This window comes from Zosterops lateralis, assembly GCF_965231275.1.
Source record: "Zosterops lateralis genome assembly, chromosome: 8".
Lineage (NCBI taxonomy): Eukaryota > Metazoa > Chordata > Aves > Passeriformes > Zosteropidae > Zosterops > Zosterops lateralis.
Genome location: NC_139768.1, coordinates 14,329,453 through 14,353,517, shown reverse-complemented (window position 1 = coordinate 14,353,517; position 24,065 = coordinate 14,329,453). Strand labels below are relative to the sequence as shown.

Sequence of the window (24,065 nt, the reverse complement as noted above, 5' to 3'; positions counted from 1 at the left end):
GATGCAGGCAGCTCTGCAGAGCAAGAAGGAGCTTTTGAGAAGTGGATGGCAGCCACTGCCTGCTCTCCTGTGCCCCTTTTGCTGTGTGCGGGTGAAGGACTTGTACATTGGTGTCATGCTGCTGTCCCCATAGGGTTGCCCACTTCCCCTGCCACTGTAGCCACCATACAAGTCCCTACAGTAGCTGGCCTGGCCCCCCAGGACCAGCTGGGCCCAGCAGCCAGGGCAGAAACATTTAATGTGATTAATACCAACTGAGAGAAATGTCCAGCTAAGAGACTTACTAACACCAAGTCTTAGAGGTGGTGCTGCCTTACAGCAGGGGCCTTTAAATCCCTCTGAAAATACACTGGCAAAGCATCCTGGGAGCTACAAGTATCCTCTTCCAAAAGTGACTGTCTTTCTGCCACAGCAAGCTTCATTCCAGCAGCTCTCCTGTTCCCACACTCACCATTGCCCAGCTCCCAGGAGATGTTGTACTTCTTGCTGGCACTGTACTTCAGCAGGCTGAGGGCATTGGAGCTGTTCCAGGAGTTGTTGGGATTTCGGCGCAAAGCATTCAGTGCAAAGATCAGGTGAAGGCCAGAGCAGTCAGCAAAGTTATAGAGTTTGTCTAGAGACCTGGCTGGGAAGAAACAAAAAACAGTTTGTAATTCAAAGGAAAGCTAGTTCCAGGGGGGTTCAAATGATCCTGCTGTCCATCATACCTTGCCTTCTATGTAGGATGAGCCAGGGTCAAATGCCATCCCCACGACATCTGTAACCACAGAAAGGCACCTGACCTTTGAAACCCAGATAGGATTCCAGGTGTGGGTTCATCTCCTTCCAGCATGAAACTTGGATGCCCTCCACCTCTGTGTCAGAGCTGGGGCCATGTTACCAGAGACAAGTGACTTTATAACATTGCTTTTCATCTGCTCTTGGCAAGGAAAGTTTGTCCTTTCCTGTGCTTATTCTGCCTTGCATCTCTTTCAGAGCAGATCCCTGCAGTGTCTAGGGGGCAGATGAGGAAGTTACCACCCTGGAGCTGCCACATTTCCTGCACCCCACAACAGCCTAGTCTTTGCTCTGCAGACCCAGTGCAGTAACTCAGTCCTAGCAATTATCACATACAGGCTTCATGCATTGTGCACCTGGCTGACATCTGTCCTGCACACAAACAGTGGAGCTTCATGTCATCCCTGAGCCCGGGGAGAGAGGGGCTCCCTGCCTAGTGACAGCCTGGCCAAACCCCGCTACCAGCAGGCCCTCCCAGGCTGCTGGGGCTTTGTGGGGTCTGTGTGCTATCTGCTGGCCCCAAAACTGCCTGGATGGCATCTCCCTGTGGTCTCAATGAGCAGTGGGGGCACCAGCCAGCAGCAACAGGAGAAACCAAATAAAGAGCTGACCCACTATTCAGGGAGGTGCAGCATTAGCACAGGGCAGAGAGACAAAACACTTACTGCTCTTTTTTTCTGAAAACTTCCCTAAAATCTCAACAGGAATCAAATTGCTCACGAAGCTAATGCCAATGTTAGCAGGATACAAACTCACGTGACAGCAAGAGGAGATTTGGTTAGAGAGCAATTAGATAACTGTGGTGTTTTCAATCATCCATGCCTGTTGAACTGCATCCCAGGACACTCAGCAAGCTTCCTGAAGCAGCCTTGAAGATGCAACCACTTAACTGTGAAGAGCCACCAGGGATAGGGAGGTTCCAGGGGGCCAGGGAGGGCAGACCATAGGCTCCACTTTCAGAAGAGGGGAAGGAGGCGCTTGGGAATTACAGAGGAGGCAGACTGGCTTCAGGTCCCAGAAAAACACTTGGACAAATAACCAAGTTGCTTGTCAGCACTTACAAAATGTAAAGAGATGATCAACAGCCACATGAAAGTGCCAAGAACAAATCACACTGAAGCAATGTACTGACAGGAGAGCAGGGCTTGTGGGCAGCAAAGCAGCCATTTAGGTCTTACACCTTGATGGGGTCTGAGGCTTTGTTCACAAAGGATTGCACACAATATTCTCTCCAGAAACTGAGGTAACCCTTATCTAGACTGAACTGCAGTGAGAAAGATGCACACCTAGGTCAGCTTCCAGTAATTTACAGTGAAGTTACAGTGAAGGGTCTAGGCAGCCTGTTCTGGGTCTATTTGCACATTTCCAAAAAAAGTGGGGCATAAAGGAGCAGAGGATACATCTGACTTGCCATGGCACCAGGGTAATAGAACGAATCACCTTTGCAAACGGAGATGAAGGAGATGTAGGGAAGGCCATCACACACTCAGGGAATCACTCTAAGCCCAGCAATGATGCTCCAAGATTTCCTGTAGCCATGCTGCCCACCTGAGGTGCAAGTGAAATGGTGACAAGAGAGAGCTGCTTGCTCCAGGTGGGATAAGCTGTTCACTGTATGTCTGTGTTTTTTTCTGTTGCTTTTCCTGGTCACTGAAAATCTTGGTGAATACAGAGCCAGCTCTGAGGTCTGAGAAGAATGAATTTATTTTAAAAGTAAAGTTTTAAGGAGGGTCCAGGAAATAAGCTAACTGAATAACTACATATTTAATGCAACACAGCGAAGTTATGGAAAGAAGAAGAATGCAAAAATGTGGAAGAGAAATTCTAAATCCCTTTCACAACTTTTTTTCAAAATGCTACTGGTTGTTTGATTGAAAAGTAGCTGAATTAGATTAATCTAATGTATTCAACCCAGTGGTTCAGGCACATTAGCTGTTTTTCTGGATGCTTAGTGAATTAGAGACAGATACAGTTACTTATTACTTATTTCTTATTTACTTCAGACCCTCAGGCAAAAAGTCTCATTTGAAATGAGACTCCTATAAAGAGAAGATAGACACCCTAATCACAAATCAGGATAGCAAAAAAGGTGTTACCTGCAGTTCCCCTGCTAGAAATGAAACCTTTTCACTGGCACAAAACAACTGTACTACAAAATGGGATTTGGTTCATGTTTAGGAGCCACTGCAGAAGGCTGAGAATTGATTTTCCATGCATCCATGAGAGGAAACAGGACGTCTGTTTATCCCAACACAGGGCCTGCCACTATGAAATTATATTTTCCCCATGACACTTATTTTGTTTCCGTGTGCCTGGACGCAGAGATGCCACGTGTATTTCATGTTCTGCCACGACTTTCCAAGCCAGAAACCTCAACATTCAGGGGAGTGAGCTAGGAGAAACACACAGATATCTGGGGTTTGGTCCTGCATGTTTCCAGTGGTCTCCAGGGACAGATGCACCTATAGCCTGCACTGAAGCTACAAAGAGCAGAAAAGTACTAATTAACCTATCTCTGCATCACACCAGGTTGCCAAAACAGCCACTCATGATATCAAGACTACCAGCTACTGAATACACTTTCTGCCTTCACTCTTGGCAACTGTCTTGAGATAGTGCAAACTTGGAAGCACCAGTCCAGTGACCCTCCAGAGTCTTTATGATCAGTTTGCACAAGCTACCTAACCATTAGTGATTTAAGGGCATGTCTCTCACCTCTGAGATGACTGCCTTATAAACTGGACATCTCCACTGCAGACAGCTGCAGTTAGATGACAAGAATACCTTCATGCTATGTATGACAGAAGTGTGCTTCAGTGGCCAAGGGAGCCAATGGCATCCCAGCCTGTATCAGCAACTGTGTGGCCAGCAGGACCAGGGCAGTGATTGTCCCCCTGTACTCAGCACTGGTAAGGCTCTCACCTTGAGTGCTGTGTTCAGTTTTGGGCCCCTCACTATAAGAAAGATGTTGAGGTGCTGGAGCACATCCAGAGAGGGACAAAAAGGCTGGTGAAGGGTCTGGAGCACAAGTCTTGTGAGGAGCAGATGAAAGAGTGAGGGGTATCCAGCCTGGAGAAAAGGTGTTCAGGGGAGACCTTATCACTCTCTACCAACTACCTGAGAGGAGGTTGTACCGAGGTGTGGGTTGGCTTCTTCTCCCATGCAGGAACAGGTAGGACAAGAAGAAAGAGCCTTAAGCTGTGTCAGGGGACATTTAGATTGGATACAAGAAAAAATTTCTTCACTGAAAGCATTATGAAGCATTGGAACAGCCTGACCAGGGAAGTGGTTGAACCTCTGGAGTATAAAATATGTAGATATGGCACTTAGGGACATAGTTTAGTGATGGAGTTGGCAGTATTAGGATAATGGTTGGACTGAATGATCTTAGAGGTCTTTTTCAAACCAAATGATTCTATGGATGAATAAAGCACAAAAAGAAGGCTATTTAGAAGACTTTGAGTGATGTCCAGTCCTCCATATGTACAAATAAGGCCATAAGAAACTGCTATAAATATTTTACTGCCATGACTAGGGATGGCAACATTACTTTTGAGTAATGAGAACATGAGGAATCTCAGTATTATTAACAGCTGGCTAAAACTCACTTTGAATTCTGGATAATTGCACTGTTTTTTCTTCATCAAACAAAGAAAATCATACAGGAATTTAACCTTTCCCCAGCTAACAGATCATTAGGCAAGGCTTTCACAAAGCACTTCAATAGAAAAAGCCATTGTCGTACCAGAATGAATCTTAATAGAGCAGAACTAGATTTATAAGATGTTCTCCCTGCTCCTTCTCCCCCTCTGCCCAGTGCAGAGATGCACATGCTCAGCACTCATGTGCCACTTGTGCTCAGCAAGAAGGAATAAGGAAAAAGAAAAGAAGAAAAAGTGCAAGGATGCTGAGAATCAGCTTCTTCCATTTATAATGCTCATGTAGTTGGAGTGAGGCTGCCTGAGGCAGGAAAGCTCCATGCTCTATCCCCTCACACCCAGCAGCAGTGTTGGTGGGGGGCTCTCTCAGGGGAGAGTGCCTTGGTGGGTGTGGGAGAAACAGCAGCCAGTGGTCAGAGACAGACGCTGCTTAGCCCTGGTACAAAAATTAAATCAGAAGATATTTGTGATTACTCAAACTTTTGCATCATTGGTTGTAGAGGCTTGAACTCATCTAGAGAGTGAATATAGTCCAACAATGCATGGCTGGGTGGCCACCAGTGAAGATCTGCTCCCAGTCCTGCCCTCAGATGAAGCTCTGCACAGAAATTAAAGCTTTTAGCTGCTTGTATTGATCTCATACCCTGCATAGAGAGAGACAAACAATTTCAAAATGCAGAAGGTGTCTGTGAAACCACAAATGATGGTGGGGTTCAAGGGACAAGTACATCCTTTGGTATTCTTTCCCATTATTCTTCTTTTTATACAAGGCTAAATTTTAATGTTCTCTGAAAGATGGATGGTACTTAACTCTGTAGCATGCCAACACAAAATCTGAGGCACATTAAAATATCTCTGGCAGTTTAAAATAATTGGAAAGACTTTCCAGTCGTAGTTACTGAATTAAACATTATACTAGAGTCTTTATAAAGAGCACAGTATTGACCGCTGTTTGGTAAGAGGGACAGTTCAAGAATCTCTGGGCTTGAAAGTCTTCCACATTTTTTATTCTGCTTCAGGAATTTTGCTTTGGCAGAGTTTAGCATGAAGAGTGGAAATCAATGTGTACCTTGAGAAGCTGGGGTCAGTCAGTGGGCTGAGGGGTGGCAGGACATGGCATCGTGCCAGGGGCTTTTGTAACTCTGGGAAGGCAACCAGAAGGATGGGGAAGAAGACCCTGTTCCCCCTCTATCCCCACCATTCACCACATCCATCTCTTGCACATACGGAGTATGCAAGCACCAAGGAGGGTGAGATGAGAGCTGAGCATGGGCTGGGCAGCACACAGCACAATTCCCAAATCCACAGGTTAGCTGAGTGACCAATCCAATGCACAACAGATGAACCCTTCTGTGGATAAAGCAAAGAAATGCAGCTCTAGAAATAACAATTTCAACTAATCACAGTTATTGCCCAACTCTGCCTTCTCCATAAATTTTGAGCAAGCATGGAGTGTCCCTGCACACAGCTCCTGGTGCCAGCACTGAAGCCAGCAGCATCCTCTGCCCCTTGAGCACCCCAGAGGTGATAGCAGAGCAATTGGATTGGGAAAGAACTGGCAAAGAGAAGCCCAAAGAGAACTTTACAAGGAGTGGGCAGAAAGGGAAGTACAGGCTGTTCAGACTAGAGATGAGTAAGATGGCTGGTCAGAGCAATGAATGGAAAAAGAAAGATATTCCCACTTACAGAAGAACAAGTGGGTATATGGAAAATTTATTTACAAACAAATTGGCACCACCGTCAGCTGAATCCCATTTGCTCTGTCTGTCTTGCATTGAAAATCCTCATAAAACCACTTGTGTGTGGCAAAGGGCTTGATGTTTTCTTAGCAAATAAACATGAATCAGAAGATATGCAACAAACAGTTAGAGTAACTCCAGACCCATGGGACAGGTCTGCAACATTGGCTTGAAATCTTCCAATGCACTGCATCCCCAGTCACGACAGGGAATCCAGAAACCTCCCATCCACAATCTGCACAGTCAGAGCACCAAAGATCAGCCTTCACCATCACTGCAAGTTCAGAGGCAAAGCAACACCTCACACGGTCTGTATGCACTATAACATCCAGCTTGACCCACCAGATCATGGGAAGATTTTCCTATTGTAGCTGCATGCTAAGCCATTCCTTCAAAGTTGTTGCTTAATGAGAATTTTAGAGATTTCAAGGCTACCAAGAAACCCACACAGTTGCTGGAAACTGCATTCTAATGACGACCATCCCAGCTGGGAAGCTGTTTGGTTTTAATTTGGTTTTCTGAAGCATTTTGCCATGCAGTAAAACCACACTGTATAAAGATGCTGAAGAATTCCTGGGCAAAATTGCTGGCTGGAGGGAAAAATTTGCTTGCCTCAGATACACATTTCACCTGAAATGATCTCTCTACCTGCTCAGGCTCCTAATGCCCTCTGAAGAGGATTGATGTTTTTGGAACTGTCCCTTGCTCTGCTCTACCTGCCAGGCTCTCCTATTGCTCCAAGGCAAGGTGCAACATTGGAGGTCTGTTCAGAGTGACAAGAAGGGCTTTGGCAGGGCCTAAAGGTGCTATAGAAAAGGGATCTAGTTTAATCCCATCTGAAGAATACCTGAAAGTTGGAGGAACTGGCTTTAATACTGCCAGCCAGCAAAGAAATGCTGCGCACTGTGTGTTAATGAGAACCTGGATTTTATATCCAGCTGGAGGACAGATGGGGGATCTGGGGCTATTCCCTTTGGAATATCAAGGGGGCCTTTTTCTAAGGGAATTGTCATCATCCCTGGTCTTTAAGCAGCTGAACATCGACCCTCAATATTCATTCAAGTCTTTAACTAGATTTTTCATTTCACTGCCAGCGCAGAGGTGATTATGCTGACCACGTGAGCAAGGTTTAGTCTTTAACACTGCTGCACAGAAATAGCAGTCTGGGGGCTTGGTGTCAATCTCTCGCCAATAAGGAGCTTGGCCAGCAGCCATGGATTGTGGGCTGAGTTCCCAGCTGGCATATAACTTGGAAGACAACCACGAGGTCTGGGTTCAATATCCAATTGCTAAGGAGTCTGGCTGACAGCCTCATTTTGTGGAATGAATCCCAAATTAATATAATTCTTTTGATACCAGACAAGGGGCATGGCCTGTTTCCAAATGCTCTAAGGGCTCAGATAAAAGCCATAGGCATTGGGTTCAGTGTGTAAATGGTATCGAGGTTGGATAACAGTCAGGATTGAGCTTAATCTTCAGATGGTGAGAAGAAGGAATGAGCCCTGAGCTCTGCCTTCATGCAAAAAAAAGAGAGCTCAAATGAGCAGAATAGCTCTGTTTTCAATCCTCGCGTGGTAAAGAGCTCACAGGACAGTAATGGTTTCTAGGAACAAGTGTAAATTGACATGGAGCTTCAGAAGAGATGTGGGATCTGTGTTCAATCTCCAAGTGCTGTAAAGCTCAGATAATGGCCAGAGGGGCAATTTCCAAACCCTCTGTTCCAGTCTGGTGTCTGGGAAGAAACCAGGATCATATTACAGCTAAGAAAGCTGTTTTCTCCTGCTGCATAACTTAAGGTATTTTCCTTTTTGGATCAAGATGAATCCAGCATCTTCTAAAGTTTCAGAGGGAAATGGAGGTGAGCAGGGAGAGTGCTACATGTTTGAGTGGAGCAGAAGAACAGAGCAAGGGAAAATAAGACTGTGAGCACCACCTGCTCTTCCACATCTTCTTGGCCACCCCAGATCACTGGATCTGAGCAATGGAAATTGCTCCAAGAAAAACCTGGGTACAGCTCCTCAGCATCCTCAGTGCTCAGGAGTGCCTACATTTCTGGGTGTCCTTGGGGCCTCTGTGGGATGCAGCTTGTCCTGTCAAAAGATGGTGACAGCCTGCGTGGCAATTCCATCTCACCGACACGGCTTGCACAAGGAATTGGTGGGAAACAGCGTGTGCAGCAGTGAGTCAAGTCAGCAGCTTGCTTGAGTCATTCCATTTTGGATAAAGGAATGCAAATAAAATGAGCAGAAAGTATCCAAATATTATTTTGTCCAGGCATTTAAAGCTGGTCTTTTACATAGGAAAAGGAACAGAGGATGAGGTTTTGTTGAAAGCTATATATTGATCCTGTGAAAAGCTTCAAATTTGATAGTACTATCTTCCTGCTCTTGAGGAAATTTTAAAAATCTAATCCCAGTCTCTGTGACTCTCAGCTTTAGTTCCAAAGTCCAAACAGGATGGACCACAGCAGACAGGGCCTGATCTGTGAATGCTGCTAGAACAGGCTGTGGATTGTGGACCTGACCTGCAGTTAGTCAGACTCCTGAACAGCAACAGCTGGAGGTAAAACCCTCCAAAAGCCCTTCTCAGTGTGGGCACTACTCATTCCTAATGACCAGGGGTGCTGGAGACAAGCCCTGTTGGCACCACCCCCCTGCTGGTGTGGGCACAGCCCAGCGTTCTGCTCTTCACCCTGTGCAAAGCTTTGACTCTGGGGACACGTCTCCCCATGGCCACAGAGCCGCCTTCCTCCAGGCTTCTCCTATGCACGTGGAGGGAGCAAACCTGCCAGGCTTGGGAACACGGCTGCAGACATGACCCAGCTCCACTGCCAGACCTCTGCTGACAGAATGACTGTTTTATATGGCTATAAGAACAGCTATAAGCGCAGCTGTCTGAAAAGCAACAAAATCTATGATGTGTGTTTCTAAACCCATTGACAGCTGGCAGTGCTGCGCTGCAGCTCATTCCTTCTTTTACATGGTTTAGTTAAAACACTTCTCTGCAATCACTGTGATTTATCAACAAACAGCAGTTTCTGGAACAATTTAAAAGCATTCCCAAATAGGTAAGAAGTGGTCAGCACCTCAGGCATTCAGAAAGCTCCCAAATGGCAGGCAGCTAGAGATGGACAGGGGCTGATGGGAGGATTAAAAGCCCTCCCTGGCCACCTCACAGGGAGGACAGGGCTGCGAATCCCATTGGGATGAGGAGTGTTGAGTTAGGGGTACCTGGGCAGCTGTAGAGTATTACCCGCGGATGGGAGAATGGTGATTTATAGAGTTTAAAGCTGGCTTCAGGTGCAAACATGAGTCATTTCTGTGCTGTCAGGAGAGGTGACTTGGTCCTTGTACAGGGCTGCTCCCTAACCACATGGAGAGGGACCTCCTGTGACTGAGTCTGACCTCTCAGGCATGGGAAACTCTGTGCAGCCCAAAACCACAGAGGTGCATCCAAGATAATGCCACAGCTCGCTGTTCAGCCGGATGCTGTAACACAAGGCAAGTACTGCACTGTGCCTGCCCCACACCCACCTCCTCCTGCCAGCTGTAGGGCAAATGACAACAGCCAGAACCCACACAACCCCGTGCATCACTTGCTGCTCAGGCAAAATGCATCCACGTTGCTCTTTCAAGCTGGCACAGTTGCAAGGCAGAGGTCTTCTTCAGAAATACTTTTCCAGCAGCACCTGAAGCCCTAACACTGCAGCAAGAGATGTTTTCAGCACTTCCCTGCAAAAAGTGAACTGGGCAGCACAGGCTGAGCAACACCCTGTGCAGATGCTGCATGGCTAAACAGGAATGAAAGAGGCACAGGTACAAGGCACGCTTTTAACATGTTCATTTAATCTCAGTAAAATCCAGGTAGGCTGTGCATCTGCCTCACCAATCCCCTTCAGCCCAGCCAGCAGCTCCCATACTGCATTTTTTGCTGCCTAAACTGCTGTCATGTGGCAGACACACGGCTTGATTCAGAAGACTCTCATGCAGGGATGCAAGCCAGATGCACCCCACAGCACCCCTGGAGCCAGAGAAGGAGCAGAGCCTTGTACCAGGCTCTGTGCCTCCCACCCCCCAGATCTCTGGCTGCTCCAGAGCACAGTGACATTGATCAGTCATGCGAGGAGGCTGAACTACCACATCGGGAACAAATTCAAACTGAGGACTTTAGCCTTGCCAAACCCCAACATTCAAAAATCATGAGTCAAACTCACAAAAATCATGGGACTGGCTCAAGAAACCTGCTTTTAACATAATTTTTGTTGCCTGCTGTTTTCAAAAAATTGGGGTGCCTTTACGAGATGTTTTTGAGCTCTTCTACTACCAGCAGAGTTAAAATCTGCCTTGTTTTTATTATTCCTTTTAGGCAGTTGATGCGTAGCAGAACAACCAGTTTACTTTACAAGTTGTTTGACCGCCTTTCCCATGGGCGGGGAGTGCAGCCGGCGGCCAGGGATGGATGGCAGGGGCACGCAGAAAGGCTCTGCTGCCCGTCTCCTCTTACAACCCCCAGCTATTGGGACGCAAACCCACAGAAATGCGGATCTGGCCATCTCCTCTTATAACCCCCAGCTATTGGGACGCTAAACCCAGAACCCACAGAAATCAGGTGTTTTATTTTGTGGGTCCAGTCGATGTTTCCTCTCCGCATGTCCTGGCCCCGGCACATCATCCTCTGTGACCTCTGACCCCGCTCTGGCCATCCCCGCCTGATGATGCTCAGCACAGCCCGCTCACTTCCCCGGGAGGAAGAGGGAGTGACTCCGGCTCTCCGCGCACTTTGTGAGCTGGGCATCTGGTATTTTTCAAAACTCTGAAACATTTTAACTGAAAACTGTCTTTAAAAAAAAAAAAAAAAAAAAAAAAAGAACACCCAAAACCCCAACCAAAAAAACAACGCATAAAAACCGGAAATGTTTCAATCTGAAATCCTTAATTAAAACCACACTCTTTAGTACATAAAGAAGGAAGTTAAAACAGAAATGTACTTTTGCACATTACAGACAGCATTATAATAAACACAGAGCTCTGCCAAGAAAGAGGCATTTTCAAGGCCAAAATAGATGCCTCCAGCTGCACTTGGATAATGTCAGAGGGCCCGTCTGCAGTGCCGAGTGTGGCTGTGTTTGAACACGAGAGCGACCGACCAGGCTTGGCGGGCGAGGAACACGGCAATTACCGGGGCAGACCGCGAGTGCTGCAGCGAGGACCACAACCCGCTGGGGTCAGAGCTCCTCTGATTCCCACAGATCCCAGACCCGGGGCTTAATCTGTAAAATATTTGAAGGAACTGGCCCTGGCTCTCTCTGCTCCTCTGGGCTCACAGATATGGCTCAGCTGGAGGGACCCGGTTTGGCAGGAGCTCTCCCCGGATAATCTTTGGGGGAATCTTGTACCAAAGCACACAGGGTGGAGTCTGAACCTGATTTTGGAGGCACAGATGAATGGCTGGAAAAGGCCAGCATGGTTAGCGTGATGTCCTGCACCAGGCAGCCTGGGACATACATGTGGAAAGCACCAGTCAAACCCAGCCCCTCAGCAGGGCAGATCAGATATTTTATAAAGGTACCCACTGTCAGCTTAAAATCTGCTGCAGTTATGGAAATCAGCTTAGCCCTGTGTGAAATTTTGCAGTTATTTAGCATCTGTGGTCAAAATAGGCACCTGACTTTGAGTCCAAACTTACCTGGTTTTGCTTTCTAGTGACTGTGCTCTTGCCCTGCTAGGTTTTTGTTTCTTGTGGATGGCTCAAGGTTAAGGTCAAGCCTCCTCTAGACACACTTTCATTAAGCTGTATTTGCTGCAGGTCTTCGGCATCTTCACCATATTGCAAGATGTTCCAAGTTTCCAATAAATTCTTTGGCTCTTTGCTGTACTACAAGCCTCACCAAGCTCTGTCAGCAAACTACTGCTATGTGGGGCATTTAGAATCTCATGAACCAATTGATTTGCTGTGAGAGGACAGGTCTGCTCTGACTCCTTCTCCTCTTCACCAGCTGCAGAGCCAAAGCAGCCTTGTCTGCGCATAAGGGCCAGGAGCATTTAAACAACTACATTTAAACAACTACAGCAATTAGCTTCACACATGCTTCATGGAAAGATTGTTGCAAGGGAATGCTGGCATGAAATGATGTCACCTGCTTAGGAAACAGAAGAAGGCGATTAGGGGGCTTGATTGGGGGTTTTTGTATGAAGAATATTTTGGGGTTCAAAGAGAGGCGAGAAACAGACTCTGTGCATGTCCCCAGGGGCCAATAAAAATAAAAGGAGCACAGAAGATGTCCCACAGAACTTCATTAATAACAAACAGAACACATAGGACATATTTTTGAGTGTCTGACTAAAGCAGCTAATATAACTGGAGTTGGTAGGAACTGGTAATTTTAATTGCCATGTTATCTGCTAAAGACAGAGTAGGGCAGATCCCAGACACTCCAAGCTGTTGGAATGCATGAGGAAAAGTTGCTCTGGAGAAGGGAAAATAACAGGGGAGGGGATGTTTATTACTTGAATATTATTGATATAGAAAGTTGATTAATAGTCCAAAAATGGAAATAAATTTGAGTGCAAGTGGTTACAAAACCAAAAAGCCCAGCAATTTAAGGCAGTGAAGGAATAAGAAAAATGGATTAAAGATAATGTATTTCAAAAAAAGCAAATTTGAACAAATTCAGGGCACAGGTCAAGAGGATCTCTGGGGAAGGGAGTTTAAGACAGCATTTCCCAACCAGTGAGACATGGAGAGGCAACAGCTGTGCTGTGGGTCAGGGGAGAGAGCAGCAGAAAGAACAGCAGGAAAATACCCTGCAACTACGTATAAATAATAATAAAAAAGAGGAAAATATTAATTGGTAACTCTGTGCAAAGGAGTAAGCAATATATTGACATAGAAACAGCTCTTTTCTTTAGTTTTCATCGAGACAATCAACTGTGACATGACTGTTAGTTACATTAATCTGAAGTGTGAAATAGCAGCAAACCTGAAGAAGGACAGAACAAATGAAAGACCACTTAGGAAACCTAAACCACAGAAGTGCTTAATAATCGCTATGAAGTCTGTGTCAAATTGTTTTGCCAAATACAGAAGATTCATATGTATTCAATAAAAACCTTTTCTTCATTTTTCACCCAGAATTTTGCCACTATCAGCATGTCCTCTTACAATAATTCTGTGTTTTGCTGAAGTGGTTTTACTCTTAGTACACTGAAAGTATATTTATTGCTTTACCCCCCTGGACACAGATGCATCCCAAATACTCTCAGCGTGAGCAAAGGAGTGCAATGGAGGTTCATTCTTTCAAGGTGAGCAGGGAGGAACAGGCATGACCCATAGTGATGTAAGCATCCAAAGAGCCTGGGGTGGACTCCCTTGGAGCTCCACACTTCTTTATATTCCTGCACAATAACCCAAGGCCATCTCAGTCCTGTGGATCAACACTGCAGGTATATGGACTTGGATGGGATGGATGTTAAATTTTACAGCAATCACCCTGCAGGCACTGCTGCCAGGCAACTCCTCTGCACCATTTGGCACATCCTTGATCGCTGTAGTGATGGGGAGGGTGCTTACACAGCCTGCCAGGACAGCAGCTCCAAAGCATCACCCATTAATGGTATCATGCCTGGAGGTGCCTGCCAAAACCAGAGGGAGCCACGTAGGCAGAAGAGGCAGAGGAGAGCACAACTCACTCCTGATATGTGGGACTCAGCTAAACACTCAGCAAAAGGCTGTGCTGTGAGGTCCTCCACTCACAGAATGGAATTAGATGTCAGACGTCAGCTCTTCTCATGAGCAGATCCTCTGCATGGCTTTTAATACATGTGTGTACCCAACTGCTGAGTGACCTACAGCACTGCTCTCCCTCCTGATCCCCTCTTACTACTGAAACACAAATCCTTCAACTGAAAATACATCAAACTCTGGAGCTGAAGAGTCATATTAAAATCGAGTATATGAGGTGCTGGTTTAAGCTAATGGTGTCATTGGCTTGCCTTCTGGGAGAGGGATCTGAGGTTTTTACAATATACTTGTCAGCCTTTTCAACTTGCTCAGCTAAACAAATAACCACTCTTAAACCTCTGAAAGGGTTTCTACCCCCAGCCAGAGGAGACAGCCTTCTGAGACAATTCCTGGGGATAAAGGTTAATCTAAAAAAGCATAATTTCTCAGGGTTTAACTGACTATCTCACTGGTTAAGTAAATGGTTTTATTTCTGGATATGGTATAATCTCTGCTGAAAAATAAATTGATGGAAAATATTAAAATCAACATTAAAATAAATTCCCCACCATACTGCTTAGCAGTCTCTAATTAAATAATTCTACCTGAAAATCCCATTGACTTGGATTACTTATGGGATATGCCCACTGGCTCCCACCTTTGGTAAATGGGAACCATGTGGGCAGCATTAGGAGAGGGAAGTGCAAGAAAAGGTGAGCCCAGTGAAAGGCAGATGGACACACCATGGCATGCTGGGGGAGATTAAAGGGAGACACCAAAGGAGGGATGAAAGCTTCTAATAGTGGAGAACAGGAAATTTTCTGTGTCTGAGGAAGGTTATGGGTTTGCTCTGAGCAGGAAGGAAGGTGTTAGCAGCTGGAAGAAAAGACTAAGTCTTGTCCTGAGAGAAAATGCTTCAAAAGCATTTACTTTCCAGATTAGCAATGACCTTGCTCTGTTTACTGCTGAGACTGTGGATGCTGGAAGCCTCATCCTGCAAAATGTGGCTTGTTGTGCATTATTGTACAGCTGACAAATTCTCCACGTTCTGAACTGAGAAAAATGCTCACAGCACTCAGAAATGACTCAACAGATTCTCACTCAGATTTCAGGTCATCTCTTCAAACCCTCAGTTGGAAACTTTAGCATAAGGAATTCCTATTTAAAGAGAGTTAATAGGATAAAATGATAAAAACTCAAACCACAGACCAAGGGTTCCACATGATCCTGTGCTATGTCAGCAGCAGGGGTCAAACAGGGCAAGCATCTGGACACCATGAGGACAAGTCAGCCACTAGGATCACCTCCTGGAGAGAAAACAGAGAGACAGAGGGTGCCCAGGATGAAAGCAGCAAACTTGGGCAGCCTCAGTCTCTTCCCACCAGCACTGACCAGATCTGGTGGTAATGTGCTGCTGTGCAACACAACAGCTTTGATCACAAAGACTGATGGCAATGAAGAAGCAGATATCTCTAGTGATTAAGGGAGGAATGTAAAATATTTTATGCACATGTGTGTGGAAACAGGCTCTGTCTTTCTAGAGCACTTTCAGCCATCCAATCAAGAAAGGCACAAAGGCAGCACTTGTGTTAGAAGAGATGGCAGCAGAAGGGAGAAATTTATTGAGCTGGTCTGTCAGGCCCTAGTTGATCATGATTCCTTTCAGGTGAATTTTACTGGTATTACAGTGCTGACAAGACCTGGGATGGCAAAAACAACATAAGTCCACAACTATCAGAGGATCTGGAAAACCTAATTAGCTTTCTGATGGCTCCTCACTCAAATACAATCTAAGCACCACAAAGACAGAGCAGAAGGGCAACCCAGCCTCCACTGTGTCCTGGAGGAAATGCTGTTGATAACCACGCTCCAGGAAGGCATTACCTGGGACATTACATGAGTGCTAGGAACCACTGTGTTCCCTGTGTATGCCATTTCCTGACACAAGAGATGCTGCATGTCCTATCACTGATGATTTCCCACTTCTCAAAGGATGGAGATCTGTGAAGTTTCCTTAGCCTCTAATGGCTCCTTCCCAAGGACAGACTCACTAGGAGGTGCAAGCTATTGGCAGCTCCAGGGCCCAGAGGAGCTGTTGACCGTGTTTAGGCCACGATCCAGAAGACTTGATTTCATCCAGCATAAGTGGAGCTGTTTTATTTATTCTAGTGGTCTGATGGTGAGGGAGGAGTGCTCCCTGGCTGCCCACGCCAGCCCTGTTCCAGGCAACAGGTCCAACACACAGCCCTTCTCCAGAAAACACTGCTCACAGGGACAAGGCACCCATTCTCACGTGCCACCTGGAAGCAAAGTTTCAGCAGACTCATGCTGCCTCCCAAGAGACATTTAATCTTCTCTTAGACCTGTTGCGTGACACTCTGTGTTTTTGCCAGCCACGTGAGCCCAGGTGATTGCTCCACATCATGCTGGAGGACAGTTTGAGCCTCCCCTCTACAACAATGCCCAAGAAGAGATACCTGGAGAAGAGCACAGGGAGGACAACCACACCATGGCTGGCCTCCAGGAATCAGTGGCACAAGGCTGCAAGGATACAAGGCATCAGGAGCATTACTTCCTAAATAAAAGCAATAGTAGGAGCCAGGATACAGTGACAGCCTGGGATATCACACACACCATGGATATGATGAAGCTCAACTCAGAATAACCTGCTGTGCCACCCAAAGGTCTGAAAGCAAGATGTCCTAGCTCACATAAAACAGTGAGAGTCTGCTGAACCCTCAAAACAGACTCATGCCAAATTATAAATAAAGATCCAAAAAGACTTGACACAGTACTGAGGCAATGACTAGAGAAATGACTTATGTAGTGCACACTGAATGCCTGCAGGGCTGACCAAATGGAGGAGAAGCTTTTAAGAGCTGCAGAAGCTTTCCAAAGGAACAGAATCTGAGGAGTGCCAATTTGTGTCAAAGATTTTCCATCTGCACACAAATAAATAAATAAGAAGGATGGGAGCAGACAGGGAGAAATGTGTATTGTCCATCACAGAGCCCTATGTGGGTGTAGCTCCTCCAATGCAGTCTGTGCTGAACTCCAGCGAGACTGAAGTGTTGCAGATGGCCAGCAGTAGTCATCTGTGTGGGGCTGGGTTACACTTCATAGGTTCAAATCTGCCTCTGAAATGAATACTGTGTCCTCTACACATCCCAAGTACTCTCCAGACCTGCACAGCACTGATCTGCCAGAGAGAGAACAACAATGTCCCCCAGGCAGAGTGTGGTTTGGGAGCCCAGCGAGAACAAAGGAGCAAGGAAGGAAGATGTGAGACAATAAGCAGAAGAGGAAAAGAAATAATTTTCCAAGGCCAAGCCATGACATCCCAGCTCCCATTAACTCCCACTCCTGGTCTCCACAGCACCTCGGCATAAGGACACCACCCTTGCCACCCACCAACACATCCATGGAAGGATCAGAGAGGGAGGCATGGCAGGCAAAGAGGGGACAAAGGCAAGCCAAAGAGTGCGGGAGGGAAAAAATATTTTGGGGTTTATTTTTCACACAGGATTCACAACATTCCTCAGAAAATTTAATTTTGCTGTCCTGTTCTTGTTTGCTAACCAGAACCAATTTAATTTTAAAACAACACGCAGAGCCAACAGGGGAAAAAACATTTTGCAATGGCTCTTCGCTCCCACTTGGAACGGCGAGCACAGCTTAACTCGTTCGGCTCTCGCAGTTGCGGCACCAGCTCATGGGGAGCTGACCCAAGAAGCCTTGGCCTGGGAGGAAGAGGGAATTCACTGGTGCCCGTAAATGATAGAATAAAAATGGATTTTTTTGAGCAATTTGACAGATCCCACTCCACACATCTGTGGGGGCTGGAGGCGGTGGGAGCAGGGAGCAATTTGTCGCATGGAACATCTTTCTGTAGCCCTGTCTCTCCCCTCGACAGCTCACTCCAAGGTTTGTAGAAAAAAATGGCTTGTTGCTGCATTTAACAAAGAGCAGAAAGCTCCTATTCCTCTTCCACTACCAAGAACTTGCTCATTTCTCATATCAGCATGTGAGTCTTCTGTGGTTTCATGCCTTGTTGTGACAGTTTGGTAAACAAGCTGATAAAAATCAAGAGCTTTTCAAAGGCAAGGTTAACACACTCATGTGCGACCTGGCTTGTCAGAGAACACCAGCAACTCCAAACACGTTGCTTCTGCTTACCATCTGCATGAGCTTATTCAGACTAAAATAACAAAGTGTGTTTCCTGATCTCCATCAACATAAATAGAGCCATTAAACTGCAAGGCTGTTTACATTCTGGGAAATAGTCATTGCATTCATCCTGATTGCTCCTCATCCTGCGGCCCCAGCATCCCCACACTGTGCTAGCCCTGGCTCTGCTGCAGCCCACTGACCAACAGCTAACACCAGGCATCGGGACCCGCCACGTCTGAGCCACAAAACCAACGGAAACCCCTTTGCAAATATTGTACGCTGGTGTCCAATTTTGGTTTTATAACTAGAAACAAGGACGCACTTGAAGGATCCAGCTCTCCCAGTTGTAATATCTGGCAGCCGTAGAAGTGGGAACATTCACATTTTATAAAAGGAGATCTTTTGGTAGGTAAAATCATAAACATTAGAGCAGAAAAAAAACCCTGGAGCTTGCCAGTGGTGTGCTTACAATAGCTCTGTCTTCTGCGTCATGCAAGGACCAGCACTCCAACACAAGCACATAGAGATAGCCCGGCCTCCATCCCAGAGGATTTATGTCCTGGAAGAGGAGGGGACAGTGCCAATCCATAAGCTGTTGCATCCCAGAACATTAGAGCCAAACACTGTGCTCTTTTGGCCAAGGAACCCCATCTGCTCACTGAGGAGGTCTGAGACCAAATATTGCCCAGCCCTGTGGGGGTCTGATCACACCAGTCAGCACCTCTGCACCCATATGGGCACGGGGCTCCTGGGTGCTGACAGGGACATTTGCACAGTTCCTGGGAACATGTGCCATTCCGGATGCTGGCCTGCACTGCCAGACTCCTTACAGCCCTAATAGGTGTTCCCTGTAATTGTGGGAGACCATTGTTTTTTGTTGGCCTAGCTTCACCTGCAGAATTTTCAGGAATGAGAATTCCACATTTGGAAATAATAACAAAAGGATAGAACTGGGCAAATAATGATGCAGGCCAGGTCACACATTCCCATTTTATTAGACTCAAACCCTCCTGAAAGAATTTCCTTGTATCTGCGTGTAATAGTTAAGTGCAAATATTTTCTAGAGGACATTCTGTTTCACAAAATGGAGGGGCTCTGTTTCTGTGTGGGTTACATCATAAATTATCAATTATAAGTGTGGCAGATTTTGCCTTTATGCTCTCTGCGTAACAGCTCTGGACCTGCCCTTGTGGCTCTGCTTGGCGAGCCAGCTCCGCAGTTCCACAGATCCATCACAAACCTTCCCCTCTACAGGGCCAGAGAGTCTCTGCATTACCACCCTTCACAGCTCCTGTCCTTGTCTCAGTCCCAGATGAAAATATCCCTCTCCTCTTTGCATATGGCTCTTCCCTACCCTCTCCCTCTGCTAGCAATTAACTCACTGGAGCATTTGTGAACCAGAATTAAAGACAACATGGAAGATAAAAGGTTAGTCCCATTCCCCACTGTCCTGATGGGGACAATGCCCAGCCTTGTGCCGACTGGCAGCATGCAGCAGGAAGCCCACAGAGTATAGACAAGGCTAGGGAAGAAAGGAGTGGGAGCATTTGCTTTAGCTGCTGATGTTCTGCCAATCACATGTAAACGTTTAACCACGGGGCTCATGAAACCCAGCATGTCAGCATTTGTTTTTACCTTGACTTTCAAGGCATCTGTGCCATGCAGGCACTATTTTTAAAAGAGTGAAGCAAATATGGATTTGCTCTTGCTTTTGAGTAATAGTGAGGTGGGATATACTGTGGGAATGGCATTGCCCTGGACAGAGCCAGTATGTCCAAGGGAACAATCCTGCCTTGATTCAGAGCCGTTAATCACGTTCCAGGAACCATTGCAGGTTCCTGAATTGCACACCCGCTGGGAGACAGGCTTTCATCACAGACCTGTAATTAAAGGGAGATGTCAATGTTGCGTGTTAATAACTTGGAACATCAGTTATCCTTGGAACATCAGTTATCCTGGGAGTTCAGAGAATTAAAAAATGTAAGTATTTTGATAGAGCTCATCAGTTAACATACCAACTTTAACTCCAAATAAATCAAGAAGATTTGATGTTTTTATGCCAAGGTATTTCTGCAGAAATAGAAAGTACCTCAGTGTAAGCACAGAAAGTCTCAGCCACATACCAGGCAGGAACAGCACGTCAGCGTGGAGCACCTTACATCTCTCTGCATCTAAAACAATTAAAGAATTATTCCATACTTTGCGTAATAAACTCTAAATATCATTACAACCCCTCAGGTTTGCTTTGTGAGGAAGATAGAGTGAAAAAAAAGATGCCTGTGGCTAGACGGTGTGTTTTAATCACGTCCAGCCCTTTCCATTTGAGGTGTATGTATCAAGTATCTGTCCAAACAGGAAGGAGGCACACTCGGGACAGTCAGAACAGCTGAAACTCATGCACTTAAGAAGGAAAACATCTCCCAGTTGTGCGTGGGTTGGCTCTGAGGATCAGGAAATACACAGAAGACAATGCCCAGGCACAGGGTGATCTCAGCCATGGGACGTGCTTGGGCACGCTGCAGGGGTGTCACTGAAGAACAGGCCACTTTGGGTCAGGGATGGAGAGAACACCATCCCATGCACAGGCTCAGACCTGCCCAGAAGACACCTAACCCAGATGGGAGAGGTGAAAGCAGCAGCCATGAGCTGTTCTCAAGTGTATGGCAATGTTTCATTGTCAAAAAGGCTGTGCTGGCCAGAAATGTTACTACATTATTCAGCATTAAAAAACATTTTCCACTTAAGAACAGACACAAGTTTGAAGCCAGTGTAAAAGCACCCTCTCAATCAGTAGTAACAATGGCATCATTCAGTTCTGCTGATGCTTCAGGAGAGATCAGTATTTCTTCCTGTATGGTTTTAATAAAAGCAGCCAAACAATCCCAGTATGGGCTCTCTAGAAAGCCCTGTGGAGGGTTTGTGCACTTGAAAAAGGAGTGTGGGATTCATGGCATTTGAGGTGGTACTTGTGTGAGTGCAGCTGCCCTGGGATAAAGATGTTCCCGGCATAAGCTGAAGCAGTAAAGAGCTGTAGACAGACAAGCCCCTGGAGACACAGAAGAGAATTATGAAGTGTTGAGCTAATTAGGTTCACAGCCTTAATTATTGGAGCACTACAGCTGATAATGCAAAACCAGCCTTGTAAACAAGCTTCTATTTTCAGCCACTCATGCCAACAACTTTCTTCTGAAAGCATCTGCTGCACAACTCAGACTTGTCACATCCCAAAGGCACATTCTGGAGAGTGTAAAGAGGTGCTCTGAAGCCCTATAATATCAGGTAATTAGAGCAAAAGAGATCTTGACAATTGCCATTTTTAAACAAATAATGAAAACATGATGGAACATTTCAAATTTATATGTGGGCTGGAACATGCACAGCTTAAGTGCTGGCTGAAAAAAAAACCCAAACCATGGGAATTCAGTTTTATAGATTGCTTGCAAACCTTCAGCTTCTCTTCAGAACATCCTCCCTGAGACCAGAGGAACAGGAGGCAGGGTCACACACAGACCCTCTGCTAATCCCAGGAGAATATACAGGGAGTCATAGCCTCACACCTTAACTGGTCCCATCCTTCTGCCCACACCAAAACTTTGTAGAGGCTCTGAAGGAGGAGGAACCATCAGATCACCTTGTCTGACCTCCTGTGCATCACACACTATAGTATTTCACCAACTTATATGTGTGCTGAGCCAAATAACTCAAATTTGGCTGAACCATAGTTTCTACAAAGGCAGCCAGACTGAATATAAAGAATTACAAGATGAAGAGAAACCACCTTTTTTTTTTTTTCCTTAGGTAGTTTATGTAGCTGGCTAAATATTTGTGTCCCAGTTCTAATTGGAATTCTTTGGGTTTGGCTTCCACACCCTGACTCTTGTTCTGCCTCTAATCATTAGATCAAGAGACCTTGCAGTAGATTATGTGTTTTTGTCGTGAGACCACACAAATCAAGTCCCATTTTAGTTGTTTTTTTGATGCACTGGACTGCCTAAGTTTGTGAATGTTCCTTCACAAAAAGAACCCAATACCTCTTGGTACCCAGTGGACTTCCCTCCACTCCACCACCTTCACTCATCCAGGTGAATGAATTCAATATCAGTCTCAAATGGTGCATGGGGAGCCCAGGGAAGAGGAAGTAAAGACAGCTCTCAGTGATGAGGGAAAAGCAGGGGAGCTTGGAGATTTGCACCAAACTCTGTCCTATAGAGGGCCTAAACTTCCAGTTACAGCAACACCTGAACAACCATTCCTGTTCACACAAAAGTCGCATGTCAGTGCAGAGAAAATACACCTGGAAAAAAACTTCAGTCCATACAAAGTTCAGAAAAGGTCCTCACATCATCGAGGCTGTTGTCCTGCACAGCCAAATGCACCTCCTAGATCCACCTTCACTGAACTCAGCAATTTGAATTTTACTCAATAGCAAAAAGCATCAGATTTAATTTTTTTTTTTCTTAAATGGAAAACAAATGATCCACTTTTATATTGCTGCTCACTCAGTGAAGCATTAAATGTTTCCTGGGATAGGGTGAAAGCAATGATGTAAGGCTTTGGGAGCCTCAGACATGGGGCAGCTGGAATAACTGGACTATCATGAGCTGTCAACATGTGAACAAAGATATCAACTATGAGATGAGATTCTTGGGCATTTAAATATACACTTCACAATTCCCAGAGCAGACAGTGATTTATGACTCACCCAATTATCCCTGTCTCATGATGGTGTATAGCAGAAACATTGAGGGAGCCAGAGCTAAGGGGAGACATAAATGGACAGATCTCCGCATGGACAGGCATGATATGTTATGGCACTCATGATATTCCAGTGCCCACCCAGGGGAACCTGGGCTGGGAAATGGGGGAAAGAAGTTAGAAGAGGACCGGGTCACATATTTCTGCTGTGAGTAGCAGTTTGGAGAACAGGAGATGCCAAGATGCTGCACTTCAGTCCTGGGAGAGTGTCAGTGACTGACAAATTGAGCTCAGATCCCCAGGATACTGCAAACTTCAGGGCAAACCTGCTTTTTAAATTATGATGCATTTTGTTATTTCATACTGTTACCCTACCATTGTAAATACATAGGGTTAGGCAGGTTAATGAAATAACTTGTCACTTAAGCCCTGCTTAGTGCTAAACCTGAGCTCAAGGCTCTTCACCACTAACCCAAATCACCCTGCATCCCAGAGAAGTCATGTCAGATGAGTCAGATGAGCTGCAAGCACACTGTTCTGCCCATCCTGCCCAGAAACTCAGGGGGGACCTGTCCCTGCCAAAGCCACACCCCAGTGATAACTGTCTTATCATCATTTCTGTGCATCTTTTATTTGACAGCACTTTCCAACTTAAATCTGGCCAAACCTGCCCCCTGCCCCACCCACCCTCCATTTAATTGCAAGGACTTAGTCATTAAGAAAGTAATGTGATTTGGCAGATTATGAGAAATATCTTTTCTGGAAAAGATTAGCCTGAGTTGCTTAGTAAATAACATGATAGCAGAGAGGGTGTTTAATATTCAGGGGTCATCAGGCACTTGTTACCATCACAAAAGCTTTTACAGGTTCTCTTGGACCTCCTAAAGAAGCCACTTAAGAAATGGGTATGAAATCAGTATGTCATAAAACAGCAGAGCTGTGTGCCTTCCTCATTTTAAAGCAGAGGGCAAGCACCATGAAATAAAAAGAGATTCAGGGCTGGTTTTATGTGCATTTCTTATGGAGAGTGGGTGTGAGGGCCATGACGGAGCAGACCCTGGGGCCCCTGGCACAGTTCTCCCTCAGCAGCATAGGGGCAACATAGGGAGGCTCTTGGGACACAAAGAAGATATTTCAAAATCATCAGTGTCAGCAGGGAAAAAACAGCAATTTTAATTTCAATCATGACTTTTGATTAAAGGAAGCACTAATGTTACAATGATAACCTCATACAGACAAAGCACAGAAGGTGTCTGTCTCCACACTGCCTGAACAGAAACTTCCTTCAGACACCAGGAGGCACCAG

General features: G+C 45.8%; 1 protein-coding gene across 1 annotated transcript in view; it reads right to left on the bottom strand.

Moving 5' to 3' along the window:
• Positions 1 to 24,065, bottom strand: part of HPSE2 (heparanase 2 (inactive)) — a gene marked incomplete at its 3' end in the record, with an annotated part of 106,461 nt that overhangs the window by 34,464 nt on the left and 47,932 nt on the right. The window contains exon 4 of the mRNA XM_083866340.1: positions 452 to 625. Coding sequence (XP_083722466.1) covers positions 452 to 625 — 174 coding nt within the window. The remainder of the gene's footprint in view (positions 1 to 451; positions 626 to 24,065) is intronic.